The sequence below is a fragment of the Sparus aurata genome, chromosome 2 (assembly GCF_900880675.1).
Source record: "Sparus aurata chromosome 2, fSpaAur1.1, whole genome shotgun sequence".
Lineage (NCBI taxonomy): Eukaryota > Metazoa > Chordata > Actinopteri > Spariformes > Sparidae > Sparus > Sparus aurata.
Window position 1 is genome coordinate 17889735 of NC_044188.1, and position 25894 is coordinate 17915628.

The window sequence follows — 25894 nt, forward strand, 5'->3', positions numbered from 1 at the left end:
GGTACTTTGTCCGTTCAAATTAGTTTAAAGCTGGGCGTAGATTTCAGACTTCATCTTCATTTTTTAAAATGAACTGTTTAATTTCATTTATTGGAAGGCATTTGTATGACTGGAGCTGCTTCAAAAGAATACCATCAGAGATGTTGAATATGAAAATAGCATTGGCTAGCTAACATACTTACTGAATGGCCAATTTAGATAAAATGTTTGAGATTTAGCAAAATGCATTTATTTGCTTGAAGTTACTTATGAACTATAGCTCTCTCTCGTTTCTGTCGGTTAGCTCAGCTTAGCAACAAGACAGGGAAGTAAGGGGAAACAGCTAGTCTGCCTCTGTCAAAGGTAACAAAAAGAAAAGAAAAGAAAAGAAAAATCTGCACACCAGTGCCTATGAAGCCTGATTTCTGGTACAGAAAATAGTGTTACTCAGCGCTTACTGGTCATGTGTTGCAAACGGCATCACAAGCAAGCAGCCAGAAGTATACATATACTGTTTGGGATTAAATTACGTACTGTAACCAGGTGCAGCCAGCGTGGTAGTCATAGTGTGAAGCCTGTGTAGGTCAAGCTTGCAAGTGGCATGAGCCCTCATGTCCACAAATCCTATAGCGGATAGCTCCTGGTTACCATGGAGACAACCGAATCCTTTTGCTGCAGCACACATGTATCACATGTATGTAATTTATTTGAACTGCAAATGTTACTGTCCAGGTAAGATTAAGTTTGTTTTTCTATTTATTAAACTTTACTAAGCTTAGCTATCTGTCTGCTGGTGAGCTTCATATTTAATGAAAATGTTAGTGATCGATTCTGTCACATGTCTCCTCTCAAGAGCTTGACTTACTGTTTCGTTTGTGTCTGACAGAGCGGCAAGAAACCAAAAAGGTGAGCAGGAGGAAAGTGTTTTGCCAGATCACGCAGCATCTTCTGGAAAATCATGAAATGTGGAAAAGAGTCATTGCTGCAGAAGCCCAGGAGGAGGCCCAGAAAGAGGAGCCAAACTGCATCAGCACCACCGACCCAATAACAGCCATTCACGAGGAAGAGGAGGAGCAAGCAAGCAAGGAGGAGGAGGAGGAGGAGGAGGAGGAGGAGGAGGAGGAGGAGTCGACCGACGGCCTCGATGAGAGGGAGGAGATGCCGGCTCTAGAGGAAGAGGAAATCCTTCCACAGTCAGAGACTTCAGGGGAAAAAGAAGAGGAACCAGAGTGATATTCTGAACTTTGATCACATCTTAAACCAGTAATTTGAACGTTGTCTAAAAATGTTTGTTTCTTTCCTAACTGATATGGTAGCCAGCACATCACTTTCGACACAACACTGTAGAAGATGTTTTGGGTAATATGTGCCTAACAAAAACTGGGTTCGAGGACGCGGGGGGGGGGGGGGGGGGGGGGCTGACGCATGCCCAGTTCATCTGACGAGCAAAAGATGAAGTGACTGAGAGGAAGAAGAAGAAGGAAAAAAAAAAAGGAATGATTGGGACCGTATTTGTTTTCATTGTAGTGTTTGTTTGAGTCTGGATCTGGCACCCTGCCCTCGCCCAGGCTGCCCATCCTGCACTTATGGGCCAACCACGCTGATTCACGCATTCACTCCATCAATGAATAACACACTGTCACAAGCCCACCCTAACCCCCCAACCCCACCCTTCTTGTTTCTCCCATGCTCTCGGTACACTGTGGAGCCGCCCGGCTGGTCGAGGATGTGCAACAAGCCCCTTCTCCTTGAAGACAATGGGATGAAAGCCAGGGAAAAAGCTGTGTCCACTGAGGCTCAGCAAGTGGATTTCAGAGGGAGACGGGGAAAAAAAGAAAGGGCCAGTTGTAGCATGTTGTTTATACAGACACACACACACACGCACACAGACACACAGTACACTACAGTACAGTAGAAATGCATTCCAAACACAGAACCGATAGGAAGTCAAACAAAGAACCCTGAAGCTTTATTCTTGCTCAAAGAAAAACATACAAACCAAGGTTTTGTTCATGTCAAACAATGTTTGTCCCCAGTCGCATGTTTTCTCCTCGTCTCTTGTTACTCAGAGTCAGTCCAGCACAGCTACACGTGTCAAGGCCGCACAACTCAGGAAGGCAGAAACCCGTAGAAAAAAAGAAAAAGAAATGACTACTTAACTTGCCACTTGTTTAATATTTTCTGTCGTCGGTTGTTTGAGATGCTTGAGATTCGATTACACAACAGAGACTATCGATCAGGTTATGCTGTATATTACAATTCTATTTTCATTTTCGTCTGCACTCTAAGCTTCCTGATTGATCCCTGCTATAACGAAGCAGCAACTTTTTGCCTTTAAACAAACTCACAAGACACCAGACTAGTTAATAAGGTAATGTGTTTTGTCACGTAAATATCAGATACGTCTCTTCCCAACTCGTTCACTAAATCTTTACGGGAACTCACGCACTAATGACAGGGATTCTTTCCTCTTTGCAATATAGTTTATAACCTGGTATGTAGGCCAAATGTTTGAGAAAGTAAAGTAATCCAGTAAGCCAGAGTGGCCCAAGTTCAGAGCTGACTCATAGCTCCAAATCACCCATGAGGATTTACGTCATTTAAGAAATTTAAATTTTTTTAAAGAACCACCCTGTGGAGCCATTCCGGGGATGCAGTGTACCCGCAGTAAACTCAGTGAGAGACGTCTCGATCAGATCGAAGTCACATGCTTTTCCATTATCTTATTGCACAGAAAGGAAAGGAAAAAAAAGTAATGAGGAAAAAGTAAATTAACCATTTCTGACCTAATGGAAACCAGCTTTCGTAACAAAAGCTGCATAAATAATGATAAATGATATTGATTAATAATTTATTAAGTTAAGTCAAATGTAGGATTAATTGAGTGCAAGCCTTATAGTTTAAAAATGCTGCTGTCTGCTGTCAGGGTTGTTGTTTCAGTCAGTCTTCAATGAGAGCCAATTTAAAAAAAAAAGGCAGAATGAGAGATAACACAGAAAAGGATGAGGAGAAAAACACTTGCGTTCTGTTCAGCTTCGTGTCAAAGTAGCATATTTTTTGGCCAGAAGTGCAACATAAATCTGATCACAGGCCAGCGGACTCACCATCCCTCTGGATTTTTCTGCATCTGTACTCCCCGCTGATGACATAGCACAGGGCCTGACGGGTTGCTTCGACACTCTCCCTTTGATGTCCTCGGAGATTGAGATTAGTGGTGACAGAGGAAAGTGTGAACGAGGGGAGCAGTCTTGGTAATGAGGCTCGGTAATGAAAGAGGAGGGAGAGGGAGAAGCCTTTTAGCTCGACTTATGAAGGGTCAAAGGGGTCTCAGATAGTTTTATTCACATCGCAGCAGATTCCTTGAGATGTAACTCTTTGAAGATGAGCCAGTTCGGTCAGATTCAGAATCATGTGACGACCCACTGCATTTACAGGGATACGCAGTACAATATGTATGATCTGACACAGGGGAAGCACTCTGTCAGATCCATGGATTTAAGGATGCTATGTGTCTTCACTTGCCGATATGTAGCAGGTGCTCTGCAAAGTGAACAAGGGCACATTTTGATACAATTGAAAGACTTTCTTGGATTTATGTCTGCACTTTTTTAAAGACACTGTCTGAGACAAACAGTGCATTCACGTGCTCCTTGAGATGGTCCCCACTTCGAAGTTGGGAATTCATTCTTCCCAAGTCATGATATGGTAACAACTCGGCTGACGTTCCCTAAAAAGAACTTCAGTTTTGTTTGAGCTGGCTTGTTATCAGGGATAAGGCTCGTAAAAAAAAAAAAAATAAAAAAAAACTTTCATAAGTTATCTGGGTCCCTCTATGTGGACAGCAACTGTTACAACATCATATAACAGTGAGAGCCGATCACTGTGATCACGACCTGTGAAACTTTTCCATTTTTTAACATAGACCAGAAAAGACTGGTATGGAACCAGCAACCAAAAAGAGCATGAGATAGAACACAAAACTCTTTATGCAAGCAGTCCACGACATATTCTCCACACGCTGGATGAAAACAGACTAGGCGATCTCTTGAACAGGCTTGTTTGCAGACACTGTCATAGGTTTTTACTGGCTGAACTTGCCCTACTGTGACCCAATTTCTTAACTCAATTAGAGTTCTGCTAACGTTAATGTTGTCTAAATCCTCAGCTGTATCCATTGCACTGTTATCAAAATGCCCACTGTGCAAAGGAGGGCTAAACTGTGCAACATAATACCCTTGACTGCTTATTACTTGCAGTGGTTTAGCTTGTTTTCACTGCCATGAAAAAACAGAGCCTGTGCCAAGCAAAGCCTGAGCTCATTGTTCGGGTTACAGTTCAAGTTGAAAGCCCTTAATAGGTGTTCAAAGTCTAATTGTTATGGTAGTTACTGCAGATATTCAAAGAAGGCTGAATTGGGTTCTGTTTAACAATCTGTGATACTCAAATTGAATTATTTTTTTTTGCGTTCACCTCCAGCATTGATGTGAATCAGACAGGAAGACAGTCATAAAACGAGCAAATGTTTCTTGGCAGCAGAAAGAAGGCAAAGTGACATCTGACCCCTGAAACTGTGTCTCACCTGCCGACACATATACTGTAGCACTCACTGTCGTAGCAGATGAAGTCCCCCCCCACTGAACCAAATGTCTTCCAGTAGCCTCTCCTCCCATTGGCTTTTCACGACTACCTGTAGCAGTGATCCATGAGCTAGCAGCTGATACGTGACTGATCCACACACCTGTGGCTCATTTAGGCCGGAGTCTCTCAGTTGACCGTCTTCTGAAACTCTGTACAGCATCGTAGCTTTTCAAACTTGAGTAATTCTAGAAAGAGTGTTAAAAAAAAGCTCAGACACTTGAGCAGACACAAGTGAGCTCCATGCACTGTAAATACCCAACACAGTATATCGATGCCTCCAATGCGCACACTTATTGCAATGATCTTATGTGCTTGGATTGAATGCGATCAGAGAATTCAGAGCTCACCGGGGACACGGTTTAGACAAAATAGACGCTTCCCCCCTCTGATCTCCCCCTCCCAGCTCTGCCTCAATAACTGTGTACACTACAGAGCAGCAATCAAAGAGACTTAATCAAAGCTGTGACAGAATCTCGGGTCGCTATTTTTGTCGTAAACAATACAAAAACATTAGAGCTTGTGTGTGTGTGTGTGTGTGTGTGTGTATGTGTGTGTGTGTGTGTGCGTGTGCGTGTGTGTGTGTGTGTGTGTGTGGCCATTTAGGGGGGTTTGATTGAGACATACAGTAGAGGAGCGGTCAACCGGTCAAGTTTTCGTACAACTTTTGGAGATTTCGGTTCCCTTTGCAATGCAGTGTTTTAGCAGCTCTTCGCTTCCTAACTACAAAGCATGCACGCATATTTGCTGACCATTTTCAGATGTAAGCAGCATAATTTTAGATGTCCTTTAAAAAGCCATGCCATTGTTTTTCATTCATTTCTCAGGAGTAGGAAAATCCAACCCAGTCACCAGATTAAATGTCGGTACTGTATGTTTCTGCAAACCATGGATATATTGAAACATTTCTTTAGGTTTCAATTTATGTTTGTGTTTATGTTTTGTGTTTATGTTTGTTTTTTCTTTTTTTTTTTGACAGTGCTGCACTTCTGCCCTGTTTAGGTTTGAACATCATTTGATTAGTGTCAGGAAAAGTTCACGTTTTCGCTTAGAATATCTGAACTTTGGTCGCCACAGAAACGCTGCTGGAGATGTCCCGACTTACCAACCAAAAATATCCAGCGAGCAATGTACAAATGCTGAAACTCCATGTCCCATGTCAGACATACCCAGTGGTTTCGCACTTACAAATGATACCAAGCCGACGACACATACAAATGTGGATGTATGAGTGGTTTGCAGTAACATTAAACACCAACGTTTTATTTTGAAAATCTATTGGCACAGTCCACTGCAGAGAATGTTTGTCTGCATTTCAAGTATATAATCACCCAAACTAAGAAGAGTTGTGTTTACGTTACCTTAGAATGAGCCCTTTATGTCTACAGAAGGAGCGGTTCCTCTTTCCAAGGTCCGCCATGTTATACTACCATGTTTCTACCGTAGACCAGAACAGACAAGCCAAACACTGGCTCTCGAGAGGACAGCTGAGGCAAGGGGTATTCAGTTGGTTGCAAACTGCAGCCTCACCACAAGATGCCACTAAATCCTAAACACCAGACCTTTAGGTGTAGCTTCAGGCCTAGTCCACATGTATACAGTTATTTTTGGAAACAGTTTTAAAAAAACAACGACTAAAAAATAACGTCTAAAGATTTAGAGAGCCGAAGTCACACTCCTTCCGATGGATCTCATAGGAGGTTTTTATGGAAATAAAAATGTGTGCAGTAGTTGATAAAGACAAACCAATTTTTCTTCCTTTATATATTTTGTCATGAATTACACGCATGATGTTTGTCACTTGTATGTGAAAGGAGAGTTAGTCAGTTTTAATCATGCATTTTCACTGAAAAATTATCTTTTAAAATAAAAAGCATGTCAGTTTTCAGTGTCCCAAAGGCCAAAACCCATAGAGAAGGCTTTGTTTTGAGAAATAACTCTTTTTGGTGGACAGGGCCTAATCTGAAAACTCTGCCCTGCATTACTTTGTAACAACCCTGCAGCTTGCAGAAATCAAAGCAAACTTGATGTCTGTTGGGGTGGATTACATGCCTCAAACAAGTTTCAGGTGTTACACATTGTCATCTTGTGGGAAAATGAATGGAAACCAATGAATGCCTGGAGTGGCTGATGAAATACATCCAAATCTCTGAAACGCAGCAGCATTGTTCACTAAATGTGTTTCATTGGACTCGGACTGTTCGGAAGTTTCACATCTCTTTCACCTCTGACCACAGCCAATAGTGATGTCACAGTGTACTGACACACTGTGAAGTACACTTGCACATCATTGCAGCAAGGCCAGAATTTAAAGCACTGGAGATCAGCAGAAATAAGGTTTTTAGGGAGTGTTAAATTGCTCATAAAGATCAGTCAAGTCTCTTCTTTTTGGTCCTGGCTAGTATCCACTACTGCTGGCTTTCAACAATAGAAATGTTTCTTATTTATTGTTAATGTATTAGCTAAGGAGCCTTAGCCAGCAAAGCTCATGACATCTGTTTGGTTTCAAGGCATCATTACTACATGAGACAGTGATTTGTACCAGGGATAAATTAATACCATTTTACGATATTTTACACTTCAGAATGGGGATAGTAAACATCAATTACAGGGTCTACGACTACATTTTTTAAGTTTGTCAAAACCAGTATCAACGGTTTCTTTGAATTGACGAGAAGAAGGGGATTGCTGCACACTGGATTAACTTGTGCAAACCAAAGAAACATTTTGAACTCTGTGTTTCTTCTTCTTCTTCTTTTTTTTCTGTGATTTGCACAAAAGAAGCCCTGTAAGGAGCACATTTTCTTGCATCTTCTTCATCAAGAACCTGCGGAGGATGTCTGGATCTGCATATACTTTGCAACGGCTCTCGCGTGAAGACAGGACAGATAAAAGCAATGTAAGGACCATGTCAGCGTTCATGTGGAAGACTGGAGCTCACAGCGTTGTCCACACTGTTATTATTTCACTGCCGTGTCAATAGGCAGCGGTGGCTCTACAATGGAACTGACCAACTGTTCTGCTCTCAGACTGAAGCCCGTGTACTTTCTTTTGATGGTTCGAACCAAAAACATTCCTTTTTTGTATTGTTTGTTGCTTCAGCCAATTTTGAAAAGGCGGCTACGCTCCTGTGCCATACCATTTTCACATGTACGTATGTATGTACACATTGTTTGAATGCTTACATTCATCAGCTTTCCTTGTTTGTCACAAAGAAAACCAAAACAAACTTTTTTTTTCACCACCTTAAAAGCAAGACAAACAAGACTGGTATGTTTTTATCTACTATAGCAGGCACTTCACAGACTCAATTCTTTTCTTCTCCAGTATCTTGCACTTAACACATGTAGCAATACCTACAGGATGGGGAAAATCGTGTGATTCACCAGTATTTGTTTAAGTGGAATATGACATTTTATTTCTAGATATTGTTTGACTTTGTATAAAAAAAATATATACTGTACAGATTCAAAAGTATATTATGACAAAAAAACTTTTAGAAAAATATTTATTTTTACTGTTTTGTAATATAGACACAATACTGTAGCTCCTCTATTGCCAGACTTACTGGAAGTGCCTCTCGATAATGTATTACAAAGTAACTATACAATATATTGGGATTATTAGACCATGTCACTAGCAGAGCAGTGTTGATGTTGTAATGTGAATATTGTTGAATAATAAGATTTATAAATGCTGCACCTGTGTCCGTCTTGTTCTTCATTCCTGGAGGGATTTTCACTACAACTTCTCATCAGACTTTATTTTTTACACAATCTAAAATTACTAAATGCAAATTGTAATACAATATCACTGTAAAATACTATCATTTATTTTGCTGGCAATTCGTAACACATGTGCTCTGTATACTTGATCATTAACAAAGCATCTGGGTAGTTACTTATACCATTTCAAACCAAATTATATCACAAGGTACAATCAACAAACAAACATGTACAAATAAAGTACCAATAAAGTGTGTGGGTGTTTCAGAAGTGCATCAAACTCCAACAAAAACGGTCGTTTGTTGTTCAAAAATGACTGGGACTTGCATCATCAAGCCCAAGACAATGGGGTAGACAATAGGTGTTTTAAGTTGATTTTACATACATTTCCAGGGATAAGAACAGGTTACAGTATAGTTTCCAGTCCTGTTGTTCTATAGTCGCCTTCATGGTTGAATTTTGAGACATCAGGCCCCAAGGGACAGAAATTGAAACTTTTTTTGGAGTACACCCAGACTGAAAGAGACATAGTGTCCCTTTCCTGTGTTTGTTTTGTGTCTTTTTGTTCCGTGTGTGCCTATTTGAAATACTTTTGTGTCTCTGTTGTCATATGATTGACTTTTGTAATGACATTTCACTTCGAATGGCCCAGTCGGCTCATTCCGCAATCCAACACTGGTCAACAAGACATACAGTACAGCCAAGCTTAACTAACCCAAAGCACGGCTCAGCACTTTTAACCTTTTCAAATGTGGCTCTGACCACATGTGCAGATGACTTTGTCATACATAATGCAGTTAGATGTTCATTTTCATATTTTCTGCCTGGCTGAATCTTGTTTCCAGTCAACCCTCTCACAACATGTGTAACAGAAGTGCAGCCAAGCGCAAAACAGTAACGCTGTTCTGCAGAGAGCTGTTATTGTCAACAAAACAAACCATTTGAATCCCTACATTTGAAGTCAATCCACTGTGCATGTGGCAGAGGACATGACAGACATTGGGCAAGATACGTCCAGTCAAAGGGCTAAAACAGTTTGTAGACATGGGCTGTCTCCCGTCTATCTGACATGGAAAAGCCACAATACTGAAAGGACATGTAAACTTCCCACAGGAACCTGCAGCTCTGGGAACCCTACAGCTGCAACCACTGAGCCTTTGTGGCTGAAAGAATGAAGAATTTGTTTGGAGTTTGGAGAAGAAAGGTGGACAGGGGGCCACACAGGATCATGCACCACACATCAATAGACTATACTGTACATGTGATGGGTAAGTGAGTTCACAGCATGGCTTTGACATTATTAGCACACATTCATTGGTGGTTCAGGATCCGATTGTGCTGCTTGTTCTTGCCATTTTGTCGAACTCTACCCCCATGGATCCGTAAACATATACCTTATTAGCATATCAGTATAGCTAGTTAATAGTGATACAATCCTAATCAACTTTAAAAAAAAGTATGCCACCAGAACAGCATTGCAAAGAATTATTGTGTTTTTCATTGCAAGCATTATTCTGTGTTGTCATTTGTCACCCACATTACCCACAATACAGCATGACAGACAACAATTTAGAGATTCTTGGGTGTATGCTAGTAGTGGCTAATGAAGCATCGTGCCATTAGCCTCCAGATGAGTTGAGGAGCAGGCTACTGAAGTCTGGTAAGTCCACTTGTTTCTTATTCAACACCACCAGATTTGTTTCATTACAACATACCAGACTTTGTGAGGGGGTTTATGCACTGTGACTTTTTTTTGAGTACCGGCACTTTTCACAGGGTGCCAGTACTCCTTTCTGCTCTCTCTAAATAATTCTGGAGAGGTGGAAGTGCCGCATGTTGTTCAAGAGCTCACTCAACCGAAGCCTGTTTGCCAACATGTGAAGGGGAACTCCGATACTTTTTTAACCCACTTCAAGCACTGGTGGTACAACTTCCCAAGATCTGTTAACAGACGCTGATGCTTAAAAATCGTATTATTCATGGTCCTTGAATTCTTCAAACTCCTTCTAATAAGCTATGTTATACTAAAGGCAAACGGTAGGAGACACTTACAAAGAGGATTTCAGTGTACAAGAAGTGACTGTCAAAAAACACTGTGCAATTTCTTTAGCATATTGATGACATATTGATCAGAATCAATTAAACTCAAAGCTGTTTAGTTTTCTACATGTGTGAAGGTGGTAGCAGCCAAGAATCCAGTGATTATGTCCCATTTGATGTATATTTATTAAAACAATGACAGTCAAGAAGTGGATTTTCATGCAATTTGATGATATTGAGATGTGCCCCCTTTAGAATATATTTTTTCATGTAATAGTAATATAATTATATGATGTTAAGTTTCATTTAGATTTAAGTTGAATGAAATATACATTCCTGACACTTCACTGGGTCTAGTGGATCTATGGATTGCAGGAATGTTGTAATGTCCCTAAAATGTCTTTTCATGCTGAGACAATTATAGTTTAGAGTTTAGATGTGCGCATAGTGTTTTTTGTTGTTGTTGTTGTTGATATCTAAACTTACAATGACAATATCACAACATCAGTTCTTTGAGACTTTTGAAGGGTTATTTTTGAGCAGCTCCGGTGAGGAGGATTTGATAAATTGTCTGTGTGCTCTGTCTAGATTGAAAAGCAATCCCTCTGGTGTTCTTGTTTTCATTGAAGCTGCTGTCTCTTTGAAGCACTCCTCGTCAGATCAATTTGAGCCTCAGCCGCTGGAATTTGCTCCTGGGTGTGTAATATATGAGGAGACATCCTCTCCTGGCATCCACTGAGTGGACTAAATACATGAGATAAGTTGGTGCTGATCTTCATGAAGTGTTAACTTTCAGTAACAAGGTTTGTGATATCTGCCACAAATGAGGAAGAAGTGGAAAAACTCACAACTTTTTCACCTTCTGTTCAAACCGAGCTCTCTCATGATCTCTCCCTCCCACGGTCTGTCTGCACCAAAGACTATCTCAGAGATTCCTCTCTCCGGATAATCCGCGCCCTTCTTAGATCTAAAGTTGAGGTGAGTGATTATGCATGGGAATCGAGCCTTGAGGGACAAAAAGGGGACCATTTCAATGATCTCTGCAATCTACATCTACATAATTTTCTCTCCATGTTGTCCTTCCATCGTATTTATTGTGAGCAAGTTTTTGTCAAAACCAGAAAACAGTGGATACATTTTACAAAAACAAACACCTGTGTTACTTTGCATTGTCTGATGGGACATTTGTCATGTAAATATGGAGTAACAATATTCAGGGAATGAGATTTAGCTCCTTGGATTTCAGTATTTGCAGAGAACTTCCTGAACTGCTTGAACATATTGTGGAAGCCAAGCACGTTTTACAAATAAGTGGCATTTTCACATTTAGACACTTTTGTGCAGACATTAATTAAAACAGCCCTGTAATCCCTTTTAAGCTCTCACCAATGGAAGGAGATGTGGACGTAAGCTCTGAAATAAGATTTACCAGAGCCCTCTGACCTCACAGAGCATTCCTGAGATCTCACACTCATGATAGAGCTGATCCAGCTGTCTGACCGATGAGGAAGATGTAGAGGTGATAATTCCCATTGAATTGGTCAAAGCTAAAATGCATACATGCTTAAGTAAGCGCTTGAGCTATATGCCAATGTCAGCATGCTAAAATGCTAACATGCAGATGTTTAGTATTTCTATCATCTTAGTTTAGTATGTTAGAATGCTAACATATGCTAATTATCAAAAAGCATTCGAGCGATTGCAATTTTAAGACTGTTCCCATACCCAGGTGCTCAAATTCTAACAAACATCTCGTACAAATGCAATTTACGTCATGTACACATCCTCATTTTAACACAAATTCTGATCTTTTCTTAAACCTGACCAGTTAGGTTTGGTGCAAAAACCCTTATCACACTGTGACCGTTTGACAACATTACCCACGTGTTAGAGAGGCTTCAGCAGAGGGGGGCGTGACAAAACAACATCAGTATTGGATGACAGGGGAATGAGATGGTTGTGATGACACTGCATGAGAGGTCAGCACCACCATAATTATGATTCATCCTGAGGGCACACAAATACTTGAACCAAGATTTGAGCCAGCAGCCAATCAAACATTTGATTCATTACCACGTGCTAACCTGATTGACAAAATCGGCGGATCTATCACCTGAGATCCATGAATATCTATCGAAACACAGTCCATCCTGTACATGATGAAATATTTCACTAGATAAATGTGAGCTTGTACCTGCTGGCATAGGTTACATTTACATTGGGGACACTGGGGACATGTCCCCAGTGTAACAGTTGAAATGGCCAATTTCGTTCCCATCTGTTCCCAATGTAAAAAAATAGAAAATAAAAAATAATGTTGTATGATAAATAGTAATAATAACCAATAACCATAAAATAACAGTTAATTGCTGTCCATCAACAGCCTCAGTTGTAAATGGCTGCTGTGAGTCTGGTGTGAATTTATTATAAAATCTTAACCCACAACCTTATATGTACTACACTGTGATCGGCATAATATATTGGATGGACTGATATGCTCATAAGTATTGTAGACATGCATAATAAGAAATATACTGTAGCCGACATGGTAGGTTACAGCCTGGCTTGCTATAGTGGTTTCTAATATCTCATATCTTTCCCTTGTGGGTTGGTTTGACTTAAATCAGGTATATATATATATATTTATGTATAATGAAGCTCAGCGCAAATTCATGCAGGACACGGAAGTCATAAGCCCCAGCTGTAGTCAGCTGACAGCCAGCTGATCAGATCAGCCTCAGTCTCCGACCAACCACAGTCACTCTTCCAAATTAGGCGGTCCATTTAAACCAAATATATCAAATATGCCCAAACAGAGACACACACACTAAATGACACACAAACCCAGCAGCGAGGCTTTGTTTGATGTTGCACAGTCATGGTATCCTTCATGGCGCTATCACTAACATGATTGTTGGATATGGGTCATCTCACTTATTAGCCATGTGAGAGCTGTGCCCTTCATGACTTCATCACTTTTAATTCCTCAGACTGCAGAAATACAGTCGAACTATTCAGTGTTTTCTGGCGAGTGAACACATGTTGAAACCGCCCTTTACAATGCTCTCATTATTCCTGCAGCATAGGACAATGATTATTTACATGAATGTAAGGCAGCACTGTGTGTGTTTGTTCTACGATTAGCTGTAATCCATATCTTAATCGCATGACAGGCCAAAGCCATAGTCACACCACAGGATTTCTTTTTGATGGAATTGCAACAGCAGTTCAGGAAAAATCACCTTGATAATTCCTGAGGCCTCCTTAACAGTAATGCACATGACATGGCATATGTTATCTGTTCCATATAATGTGTAATGATCTATCTATCATTTTCAATCCAGCTTCAGGTAAAGCTTTCATTCAGTGTGCTGAAAGGACCGGCAGGCAACAGTGTTTACAATTGAGGATGCTACATGTGTAGGTTATACACTGTACAACCATAAGGAATCACATGTTACCACTGTATCCCTCATATTTCATGGACAACATGTCGCCATGGCAACAGAGAAACATGCAAGATTTGTCAATTACCAGACCTCACAGGACCAGCTGCTAACGAAGAGGTGCAAACCCCATGTTTTCTTATATCGTTACATGATTCTGAGAGGGCAGCTCTGTGGAATTCTGTTTGAAAACCATTCCATTGTTTGGCTTTTTATCACCCAGATTAAGCATTAATATCAAAAATATTCTCTCATGGTTTATCCTTATTCAACACAAACTATGATCCTGTGATCTTTAGGCTTTTCCTGTATGGAAATTCTCAAACAGACAGATTAATTGTATTATAGTATACAACCACTTTAAGACTAATTGAATTAGATATAAGCAGGTAATCAGAGGAAGGACAGAAAGAAACAAAAGCAGACACGCGTCAGTTTGTACACTTTTTGCACCATGCACCATCTGACGGTTGCAAGTACCAATGCAATCAGATGCAGCGTGGCAGGACAGGTGGTACAAGAATGTGGTTGAAACACACTACTAGTCACAGTCTGTTTCCACAAGCTTACCTAACATTGATCTGTCCTCCGACAGTAATTGGATCTGGAGGAAGAAGAGGAATATGGCAGTGGATACACAGACATACAACAGGGTAAAAGAATTGCCGCTCTGAGCGAACCAATGAGGAAATTCAACGTAGACACGTCAGCAAAATTAGTTAATTAAGAAGTCTTGTCATTTGCTTGAGTTAGAACATCTTTGATTCTAGACCTCCATAGGATCCCAACAACATCAGAATATCTAGGAACCACAGCTGGCCAGTCCTAAGATGCTAAATCCAGTGCCTTTGTAGGATAAGGAATCAGGGCGGGCAAAAGTCACACAGCAGAATGATATAAAGGAATAGAAAGGTGATACAGGCTGGAGATCAGGCAGGTGGATGATTGAGAGATAGACACTTAAAAAAGAAAAAAAAGAAATCCTGTTTTGGGACCTTTTTAGCATTTAAAGCTGTAGTCTGTAACTATTTCTTTGTTATATTCGCTAAATTTGTCATTATGATCTGACAGTAGAATAAGATACAGGTCAGCTGTGTAAAAATCCACTGTCTGCGGCTCCACCCAGTGGCTGCAATTTGATTTGCAAGAATCCACCTCTCCTGGCTCAAGACAACCAATCAGAGCCAAGGGGAGCGGCTGAGAAGTGTCAATCACTCTCAAGCATACTGCTGATAGCCCCCCTCCCTCAGGCAGTGCATTCATGAGTTTCAAATGTAGTCCTACACCTGCCATGTTGGGGACCAACACAGGTGTTTCAATTTGAGTTGTGTTTCTGATTGGCATAGAACTAATTAATTAGTTTGAAACACCTGTGGGTCCCCAACATGGCAGGTGTAGGACTACATTTGAAACTCATGGATACTGGGCAGTGCCCCTCCCCCGCGCAGGCACAGTGCCTGCTCTTACCTGGTCAGATATGTTCAAGCACAACCTGTAAACAATGGCGTAGAACAGACAACAAGATGAGAGACGAAAAAGGCCCCCTATTGCCCACGTCAAAGAGAAGAAATAAGAAGACTGACGAAGAAAAACTGAGTAAAAACAAAGAATTGGACCGAGCCAGAGAGAAAACAAGGATGAATATTGGAGGGAGCTGCTGGATTTGTAAGGACTCAAGAGCGACACAGAGTAAGCGTTTTTTCTGCTAGACAAGTAAGGACCCTGGCATGATATATTTTTAATTCTATGTTTAAACCACAAGGCTATGGTGGCAGCGGTTACAGTAATACTCGCAATAGCGCATATCACCGTAAGATGTTGCAGTCGAGCCATGTAGCTTGTTGCTAAATCTAGCTTGTTCGTTTGTATACTAACTCTGGTGTTTAGTTGTGTCTTTATGAGCAACTGGTAAGCAAAAGTAGCCCTTTTTAGATAGAAAAGGCGGCACATTTGCTCCAAGGTAAGGGTGGCAATGTGCTGGCCTGTCTTTCTAAAACGGAGGCGTTATATTCCTCCTTTTCCAAAAGCCGCCATCGGGGTAGGCGTAAACATGTTCGAAGTTGGGCCGTGAAAAGTGACAGTGAATTTGTCTTCAAAATAAGAGCTATACATTGCACCCCATTGGAGTTTAGAACTGGGTTCTTAGCGGGGGGGCTTTTAATTTGAAAATAGCGACCGTTCCTAGCTTGCCTCCCCCCATCTTACGCTGGGGCCGGCACATTGATGCCTCGTTTTTAGATAGCAGGCAAGGCGGAAATAAGTGTACCCTCCGAGGCGGCAAATCGGTGGACCAAAACAGACCCCCCAATTTGCCGCCCTCTGTCTAAAGACACGGACCTAGCTGCCAAAAGGACGGGCAAATTGGCGGCTTGCTGCCCTGTCTAAAAACGGCTACTCTCTTTCAAGTGACCAGGCAGTTATAACATTAGTTTGTGTTCAGTATGCTCTGAAGTGGTTCAGTTGGTTTAGAGAAATAACGTTACTCATGCTTCAGAAAGGCAGCATGGCGTTGCACCTGGTAATCATTACGTGGTAACTCTGTCTACCGTGATGTGAGGAATAGTGTTTGTTACTCTAGATATCTACAGGTATCGGCACGCGACACTCATCATTGTAATTTAGTTGTATTGGTCAGAAAGAGAACAATCAGGGTTTATGTCGTTGTTGTTATTTTGAATGCGCGTCTTGTTTATTTGGCGTCCCCTGTTACCATGGTTACAAGCTGCTCGTGCAAAGCAGGCTCCTCTGTGGGGAGGGGCTTAGAAGGCAGGACTGCAGTGCAGTAGAGAGGAAGAAGGAGGGACCTGGGAGATGTGTCATTCAAATCTTCTAACTACGTCCACTTGTTTCTTAGAACTCCAGACTGCAGCTTTAAAGTCCGTGTAAAGCAAAATCAGCCATTTCCTTCTAAACACATTAAACAGGTCATAAATGTGTTTACTTAAAACATGTAAAAGCCATTCGGCCATGTAGAATTAAATTTTGGAGCTAGGCTCACAAACAGTTTTTCAACATTTCTGTGTTCAGGATTTAATGGGCGGGTCAGAAATCATGCAGATCATAGGGCCGCGTTACGTAACGCGGCCCTATGATTTGCATAAACCCGGCCCTGCTGCGGAAGTGGTATAAATACGTTCAGCGCGTCAGCTTCAGCGGTTCTCCCACTCGCTCTCCAGTCTTGGATAGCATTGCTTACAATAGTTTGCAGCTAGCTAACCAGCCAACCAGTCAGCTAACCAGTCATGTCTCCTCCACATCGCTCTGCATTTTTCCTGGATGCCACAGTGTGCAGGGTGACGGCGCTGTTAGCTTATTTAAGTTTCCTTCGGATGACAACTTAAGGAAACGATTTTGTCAAGAGGAGCTAACGTTACTGTGGGAAGTTAAACATCACCACCAACACCTCTCTGCAGTGTCCACTTTACCCCTGACAGTTTCAGCAACTATCACCAGGTAATTTGTCTGGATTTCTGCAGAGTCCGTTGACGCTGGTCACTGGGACCCTCACGAACCGACCCTCTCTGTCCCTGGCTTGCATCCTCTCCTCCCGCCGACAGCAAGTGCCACCGGCCTTATGTGGCCGCCGCTGACCCTCTCTGTCCAGCTGACGGCGGGTCCCACCGGCAGTATGTGGCGGTAGTATCAGGGCTGCATTATTGGTGAGCCATCCCAGTGTGAAAGGATAATCCAGAGGCACGGAGCGAGGGCGTGTCGGTCTGACAGTCTGATAACTGCACAGGTCCTTCACTCAACTAGATACAGAGAAATGTCCCACAAAGCAACGTTACCGATGACAGGACGTTTAAGCATACACAAACAATGAAATTATCTTTAAAAGTGGTCAAACACGGCTATAGCACACATAACAGACTTGCAGAATGCTGTTAGTGGTGTTTTACTGTACAATTCTATACAGCATCTTCTTGGTTAAAGAAGTTCAGTTTGTAAGAGTGTTGATTTTTGAGCATCAGTATTAGATAAGTTAATGATACTATTGAACTAATATTTATTTCACTGTTAATTGCCAGTAACTAATTTATTACACAATTAACCTTGAATGTAACATTTTCATCACAAAGTAAAACATGGGAAAGGTATTTTTATTTGGAAAAAATGTATTTCTGTTAAAACAAATGGAACAAGGTTATTCATATACAGTTTTTTTGCATGTAAACACACTCTCTACTTTTGTAATTCTATGGATATTATGTGTTTCCAAAAAAAGGGAAAATCTGTATCTGGGAAATTCTTCTCTTTTTTACAGTGGCAGCCACCTTTACTAAATGCGCGCCCCCCTTTAGGCAACTCAGATACTTAAGCCCCAGTGTTTTCTGCAGAGCGATCCATAAACACTCAACTTGTGTGTGACTAACAATGAAAACAGCTCATTCCCATACAGAACTCATAACACTTTATACCCATCATGTGGCTGTTCTAAATTGGTGTTTACAACAGAAAGTTAAAAGGACATAAAAGAAGGGACGTTTTATGAGACTGTGCTGACATGAGAAGAGAGAGGAGGTCTGTGCTGAATGACAGAAGCTAAATAAACTGCCTCTTTAATGAAACGAGAAGAACCTTATTAATTCAAAATGAACCAAAGGGAAAATGCAGAAAATGTAGACTGAGTGACCATGACTCAGTGATCACATTCCTTTAAAGATGATTAAACAAAATTTGGAAACAAAAAACAAAAAAAGGCTTTGAATTATAATCTTACTGCAGCCTACTGACACAAGCACGACGCTGAAAATTAGAGAGGGGAGGGAAGGGAGCGAGAGAGAGAGAGAGAGAGATAGAGAGGAGAGAGAGAGAGGGGTGGAAAGGCGAACTGTCTCTCAGTGTACGTTAGTGTTCTCTCTCTGCAGGGTTACTGTGAGGGAGGAGAGGCAGCGGGGTCACGCATCAGACGCGCCTTATCCCCCCGCAGCGCCTCGCCGATGGTGCGCACCGAGCGCCGAAGACATGATCGAGGAGATAAAGAGCCTGCTCGATCTGGAGTTACCGTGAAGTCGAGCTGGAAATGAACTCTGGAGGCGCACGTCGGTCTCAGAAGAACGTTCGTGGTCAGACTCGGTCCTCCTGTAACATCCACCGCGCGAGAAGTTTGACCGGAGCTGGCTGAAGGGAGGCTCCAACCTGCGTTACACATCTCAGTGTGTGTGTGTGTGTGTGTGTGTTGTGTGTGTCTGTGTGCGTGCCTGTGTGTGCGCGCGCGCGCGCGTGTGGCTCCAGCGACCGGACGACCGTTTGTTTCACAGGACGCTGAGGTGAGTGATGTGCTGCTCGTCTGTCTGACGCTCGGTGCTGGATTTACCAGAATATCAGAGGAATATCTGTTGTTTTTATGCAAACGGCATCCGTATCACATCGTCACAAACTGACTTTCTATTCAAATACCACTTGTTGAAGATCTGTGTCTACACATCTCGTTGAAGATCTTTCATTAAAGGGGGGAATATGTATTTCAATGTCAGTATTTCAATATTTACAATATTAATGAGTTAATAATACAACCTCAGTAGTATTTCTGTTTTCCATAACTGAATAAACAAGCTGCTCTCAACCTTCAAGAGTTTAAATCTGCCAGCGGGTGTTGAAAAATGTTCCTTCCCTTAAGATGCATGACAGGCTTTGACGCAAGCATCGCTAGGTAGATTTTGGTCCTTTAAAATGCTGCCACACTGCTCAAAGAGGCACTGATAATGATGGTTTCTTCTATCTCCTAAATTGTATACAACTCTTTCTTTCCACGCGCATGTAGTGATCTGGTCTGACACCTCAACTCTCAGTGGTGACTGACCCAACAAAGTATAAACATTGCCTGATCATTTAAATAATCAAAAAGTGTTCTTATTTATTTGAAGAACTGCATATTTTTACAGGTAGTGGGATGATTTAGCTCTTGGATTTGTTGGATCACGGATAGCATCACACTCATCAGTGCCGGTCATCTTAATTAATCCGAGCGACTGTGTAGGAGTCATGAAACACCTTAAACACGTAAATAACACCTTATATTAGCACTTATTAAGAGATGGCTGAAATGATTTTTAAACCACAGCAGAGAAGTTGGAGCTGATGTGGACACTATCAGGCGCATAGCATAAAATAAACAGCAACTTTTTGCCAATTTTTTTTATGTTACTTTTGACTAGATTTACAGCAATATTTGTGTACTTCCATTGTAAAAATATAATTTCAATGTTAAATCTTAATAAAAGATCTAAATCTCAAGGTTAAATATTAAATCTTAATGTTAAATATTAAATCTGAATGTTAAATTTAAATCTAAATGTTAAATCTAAATGTTAAATCTAAATGTTAAATATATATAAATGTAAAATTCATATATACATGTTAAATCAAAATCTAAATGTTAAATATAATATAAATCTTGATAAATACACATCTAAATGTTGAAACTAAATGTCAAATTTAAGTCTAAATCTAAATTTTAAATCTAAATGCTAAATCTAAATGTCAAGGGTGAAACTAAATATTTAGATCTAAACTGTCTGTCACCGGAAGTACCAAAATAAAAGCTCATTGAGGCGAACAAGTGCTATCCGGGTAGTCAGACGAGTGATTGCACTGCACTGTTAGTTACGGCAGACAGGAGGACAGATGCTTCTCCATGCACAGCTGCGGTATTTTTTTCCTCATATAAGTTGCCAAAGACAGTTACAGTTACTACGTTACTTTTGTTTGGTCCTGTAATGTTGCTTTGTGGGACATTTCTCTTTATTTCGTTGAGTGAAGGACATGTGTAGTTATCAGACTGTCAGACAAACATGCTGTGGCGTCGGCTTTAGGGCTGAGATGACGCGTCGTCCCAAACAGGAAGTGGTAGTACCTGCGGAGGCTGAGAATAGCCCCTCTCACACAGAGACGCTGCATTAACGCCGCAGAAAGCTGCGCTGCCGCTCCTAAAGAGACGTGACGGTACACGTCATGATGATGACGTTAGGGTGTTTCCCAGGTGTCCCCCCTGTCAGTCTAAACCCGCGGACCGTTTATAATGTGTAGTGATTGAAAACTCGGCCCCCTAAACATCCTGGAAAGGTGAAAGAGTTCCATTTTTGCGCTAAATTACATTATTACATAATCGCCATCAGTGAACAGGGCGCTGCGTGACTCTGTCACTTGTGGGGACGGAGGCTGTTTTCTGGGGGAAAGTTCACTGAAGTCTCGGTCTGGAGGGCTGACCATCGCGGTGATATCTATCAACACAACCACTTGAGTGAGTTAAAGGTTTTTGCCGGTGACAGACACTGTTTTTCGGGCAGAAATGTGAAGATGAGTTGTTAGGACAGGCGGGAGGAAAGTTACCAATGACAGTTACAGTTACTACGTTACTTTTGTTTGGTCATGTAATGTTAAATTAATCGTTAGATTAGTTGACTAATCGAAAAAATAATCGCTAGATTAATCGTTTGAAAAATAATCGTTTGGGACAGCTCTAGTTGGCTTATCCATTCACACTGGTTCGGATCGCCAATTCTGCGCCTCTGATACTACCTCCAGAGGCGTATCAGCACAGTATTGGCAAACCAAACCTGTGTGAATGGATAAGCTGGCGGCAATCACAACACATTATAACAGCATCTATATGATTATTAACAGTCAGCGGGCACGTGTTTAGATTGACAGGTAGACACCTTGGAAAACACCCTGAAAAAAAACACAGACTTCATCATCATGACTTGTACCGTCACACCTCCCTCCCCACAGGGCCTGTGAATTACACATCCATTCACCTTTATGCTGGCGCTGCTTGGCTCTGTGTTTTGAACCAATGCTTTGAATTGGCGAACCACTGCTGCGGCGATAATGCGGCGACTCTGTGAAAAGGGCTACTGCTGCTGTTGTGCCGATGCATTGCTGAAATTCTGTATTGCCGCCCTACCAATGTTTCCAGCTAAGTTGCTGGACATGGTGGCAGGCAGCATGACAGCACAATGAGGAGACATGACTAACAGTGCAGCGCAATCACTCCGTCTGATTAACCGAAGACAACCGGGGATAGCGCTTGTTCATCAATTAGCTTTTATTTTGGTACTTCCGGTGACAGGCAGTGTAGATTTGCATATTAGCTAAATATTTAGTTTCACCCATGATATTTAGATTTAACATTTATATTTATATTTTGAATTTAACATTAGATTTAACATTTAACATTTATATTTATATTTATATTTTACATTTATATTTAAACTTAATATTTAAATTTATATTTAACATTTATATTTATATTTAACATTTAGATTTAATATTTAGCAGTTAGATTTATATTTTTCATCCAGATTAAACATTGAAATTATAGTTTTACAAGAGGAGTAAAGATCACAAAGTTCACAAATTTTAATGCACGTCTGGTCAAAAGTAACATTCAAAAATTGACATGTGTTTATTATACATGTTTTCTCGCTGTTTTGCTGCGAATGTTCTGTGTAACCACAAAACCTCATCCGATGACCCCTAATCAGCATAGGGGTGAGTGGATAATAACTGAATTTTTAATTTTCGGGTTAACTGTTCCTGTAATCGAAACATAACCATCTGTTATCTTGTTTCTGTTTAGTGGTGGGTGTCTGCATGTGAGTGTGTTTGATGTTTTTAATTTAGTCGTTTGTTGAAAAGAGGGGCTTTAACTAGTTTTCAATTGTCTGTTTCTGTTTCTGCAAAAACCCAAAACTCCATAATGAAGGCATTGTTTCCGGGCCAGTGTGTTGAGTGCAAATCTTGGCCTTCGGGCAGACAAGCTTGTAAAACTTTTCTTGGATACACAAAGCTTCCCTAATTTTCACTCAACAAAATAAAAATTATTGCTGCAAATTAGCGCTTTTTTAAAATATACAGCTTAGTTTTAGGATGATGAAATATTATGTGCCAAATCCGTGGATAGCTGTGGAGTTGGTGTTGATAGCGGCAGCTACAGTATTTAACTTCTAAAGTCCTGGTTTGCACCCCATCATCCTGAGAAAACACTCAGGAACATCTAGGATATCAAGTTAAAGGAACAATGTGTAATTTATGGAGTATTAGTTGGCACGGCTCCCTCGCTCACCCCTTCCTTTCCGTAGACGTAAGAGAAGTTCCAGAAGCTACGATGGCCTTCACTTACAAGAAACTTGCATTTATTAATTCAGTCTATAAAACTGTAGGTTATAACTAAAAGACGAACAAAAACAGTAGTATCAAAGAAATTCTGGAGCACTATGATAAATATTCAAAGAATGTATTAACTCGGTGTTGAGCCGACTTCTCTTAAGTTTTTCTGTCACACTAAGTCATTACTTTGACTTTGGCAAATTCCCAGCCCTTAATATCATAGTTATTACTCCATGTGTTGTCTCGCTTCAACAGACAATGAATGAAATCTAAATAAATCTTGCTACTTTACCATCAGCTCTCTGGGAGGCACAAACTGAGGCTACAGTGTGCTTATAGTAAACATTTCTTTTCACTGAAACTAATGTACTGCTAATAAACATTTCACATCATCTAGGTGTTGTACCATTAGCAGAAAGGGGAAATGTATTATGGTTGGTGGTCATCTTTATTGTTACTCTTACTGTCCAGCAGCAACTCGGTGTCAAACATTTCTTGATCATCAGAGATTTCCACCTTCTTGTTTTATGCCGCCGCTTGTCCTGATCTCATTTAGCATCTTGGAGTTTTCATATCCTCTATAACAATTCAGGCTCCTGTGATGTTGTTTCTTGTACAAAATAAGTGTGATCATCCATCCTTTATCAGCTTGTGTTTTCAGATGTCAGACAATACATATTGTTTGGCAGGAAACAGCATTTTTTCAGCGGCCACCCACTATATTTAAAACGCGAAAGGCCCTCGCTAGTGCCTGGTTTGTCCGTTCTGGGCTACTGTAGAAAACATGGCGGTGCATCATGGCGACCTCCATGGACAGGGACCCACTCCCTATGACGATATAAATGGCTCGTTCTAATGTAATGAAAACACGACTTCAATTATGTTTGATTATACATATATATATATATATATATATATATATATATATATATATATATATATATATATATATATATATATATATGTATATATATATATATATATGTATGTATGTATGTATATATATATATGTATGTATGTATGTATGTATGTATATATATATATATATATATATATATATATATATATATATATATATAGATGTATGTATATATACATATACATATATACACATATATGCAGGGCTCGACAGTGCGACTGTTTTGCTCGCATTTGCGAGTTGATTATTTCCAGTGCGAATAGAGAATTACATTCAGTCGCATCACTGCGACTCCGACAAAACTGTAGTACATGCACCAGTTTTGCTGTTTACGTGAGCACTGAGCAGTAAACACCCACATTTTTTCTGCCGTTTATCCGCAGTTTTGCACAAACGCCTCACTACAGCCGCTCAGTTCCCCTGGCCGCTCTGTGTCTGCGCTCGCTGCAGCTGCCTCCTCTCCCCCTCCCTCTCCTGTTGCTGCTTCAAACATGACACCGGCTTTGGGTCTGACCGGCTGATGATTGGCTGTTCTGCCTTACGTCCCGCCTCTCTTGCTGGGTTAGATTTTATTCTTCAGCTCGTACTGATGATGCGGGAACTACCGAAAAATACCCAATGATAGCCTGGCGTTTATTTGTTTCAATCACTTAACAGACCAGGCGTTTATTTGGGACAGGCGTTTAATTCCCTCCTCACAAAAATCCGGGATGAAAATGTCACAAACTTCTCCAGCTTCTCTGTGAATTCTCTGGCATCCTTCTGGGCACAACACGTGAAAAAGGCGAAAAAGAAAAACGTGCAGTGTCAGTGGTCACGTCTTCCTTGATGTTTTTTCAAAATAAATTAGACTCGCAAGACAAGCATATATATAGTTTTTTATTATTATCATTATTATTATTATTATTATTATTATTATTATGCATATTCTTGACTTTGAATGGGAGCTGCTGTAAAGCATTTCTGTTTCTGATTCATATATTATGCAGTCAGTTTTCCATATTTTAAGTTAAATTAAATGAATCAAGACAGATGTCACATTTACATGTCAGGGTGTGGTTATTATAGGTGCCTTTAAAAAATTATCCAGGTATACTGATCCCTCCACTTTGGGATAATTAATGGTACTGTTTGTACAGTGCTTTCAGAAAATCAATCACCTGAAAAATGATAACATAATTATAGGAGTGAGAGAAATGATACATCTCAAAATATTAAATATGTTGTAATTTCAATTTTGAAATTGTAATACTTGTTATAACGCAAACCCCTATTACTTTTTGCCACCACTGCCAGATCATACTGATTTTGCAGGGACAGACTCTCCAAACAATTAAATGGGAACAATTTCAGTTTATAAACAAGTCTTTTTTTTTCCAGAAAAACAGTTATTTTAATTTTTTTCGTGGCTGGGCCACTATAATTACACATGGGGCCAGTAAAACTCGAATCTACTGGCCAAGCGGGCCAGTAAGAAAAAAATGTTATGTTGGACACTGGGAGGCAGCCGGGGCACTGTAGCTGTGAAGCTTTAAGACCTCCACACGAAGCAGCCTGGCCGTGTCCACAACAGAGGACCTGATGCGCATCAGCCTCGAGGGGCATCCACTGGAGAGCTATGACCCAAGTCCAGCCGTAGAGAGGTGGCTTAGTTCCAAGCGGGTCAGGAGACCAGACTATGTTGACTGCTGGAGCAGGGACATTCTTCCAGTTTAAAAGAGCCAGTTATAACATTAAAATTAGTCTACAGGGTTAGGATTAGGCTAAATAAGTACTTTATTTGTTTGAAAATGACGTTTTTACCAAAATTGCTGAATTTTCATTGTGCTACTAAAAAATGTTGTGTGCTACTAAATTTTTCAGCATGGTAGCACAGTGCTACTTGGAAAAAAGCTTAGCGTCAAGCCCTGATATGAAATGAGCCAGAGACTGTGTTGTTTCCAGACATTACATAACAGTAGGAGAATACATTTTGTTTGACATAGTACCGTATAGACCAGTGGTTCCCAACCTGGGGTCCGGGCCCCCCCTAGGGG

General features: G+C 40.7%; 2 protein-coding genes across 6 annotated transcripts in view; both read left to right on the top strand.

The window, feature by feature from the left end:
* LOC115565979 (cGMP-inhibited 3',5'-cyclic phosphodiesterase A-like) overlaps positions 1–8313 on the top strand; it is a 65259-nt gene extending 56946 nt beyond the window's left edge. The window contains exon 15 of one of the 2 annotated variants that reach the window (XM_030391710.1): positions 866–1212. In XM_030391710.1, coding sequence (XP_030247570.1) covers positions 866–1212 — 347 coding nt within the window. Of the gene's footprint in view, positions 1–865 lie in introns of both variants that reach the window. The other variant, XM_030391701.1, reaches the window with a different exon arrangement.
* Positions 8314–9874: 1561 nt separating this feature from the next.
* Positions 9875–25894, top strand: part of LOC115565932 (solute carrier organic anion transporter family member 1C1-like) — a 46065-nt gene continuing 30045 nt past the window's right edge. For 2 of the 4 annotated variants that reach the window (XM_030391606.1, XM_030391615.1), the window contains exon 1: positions 18606–19095. The gene's annotated coding sequence lies outside the window, so the exon portion shown is untranslated. Of the gene's footprint in view, positions 10000–18605; positions 19096–25894 lie in introns of those variants that run through there. The other 2 variants (XM_030391625.1, XM_030391635.1) reach the window with 2 other exon arrangements.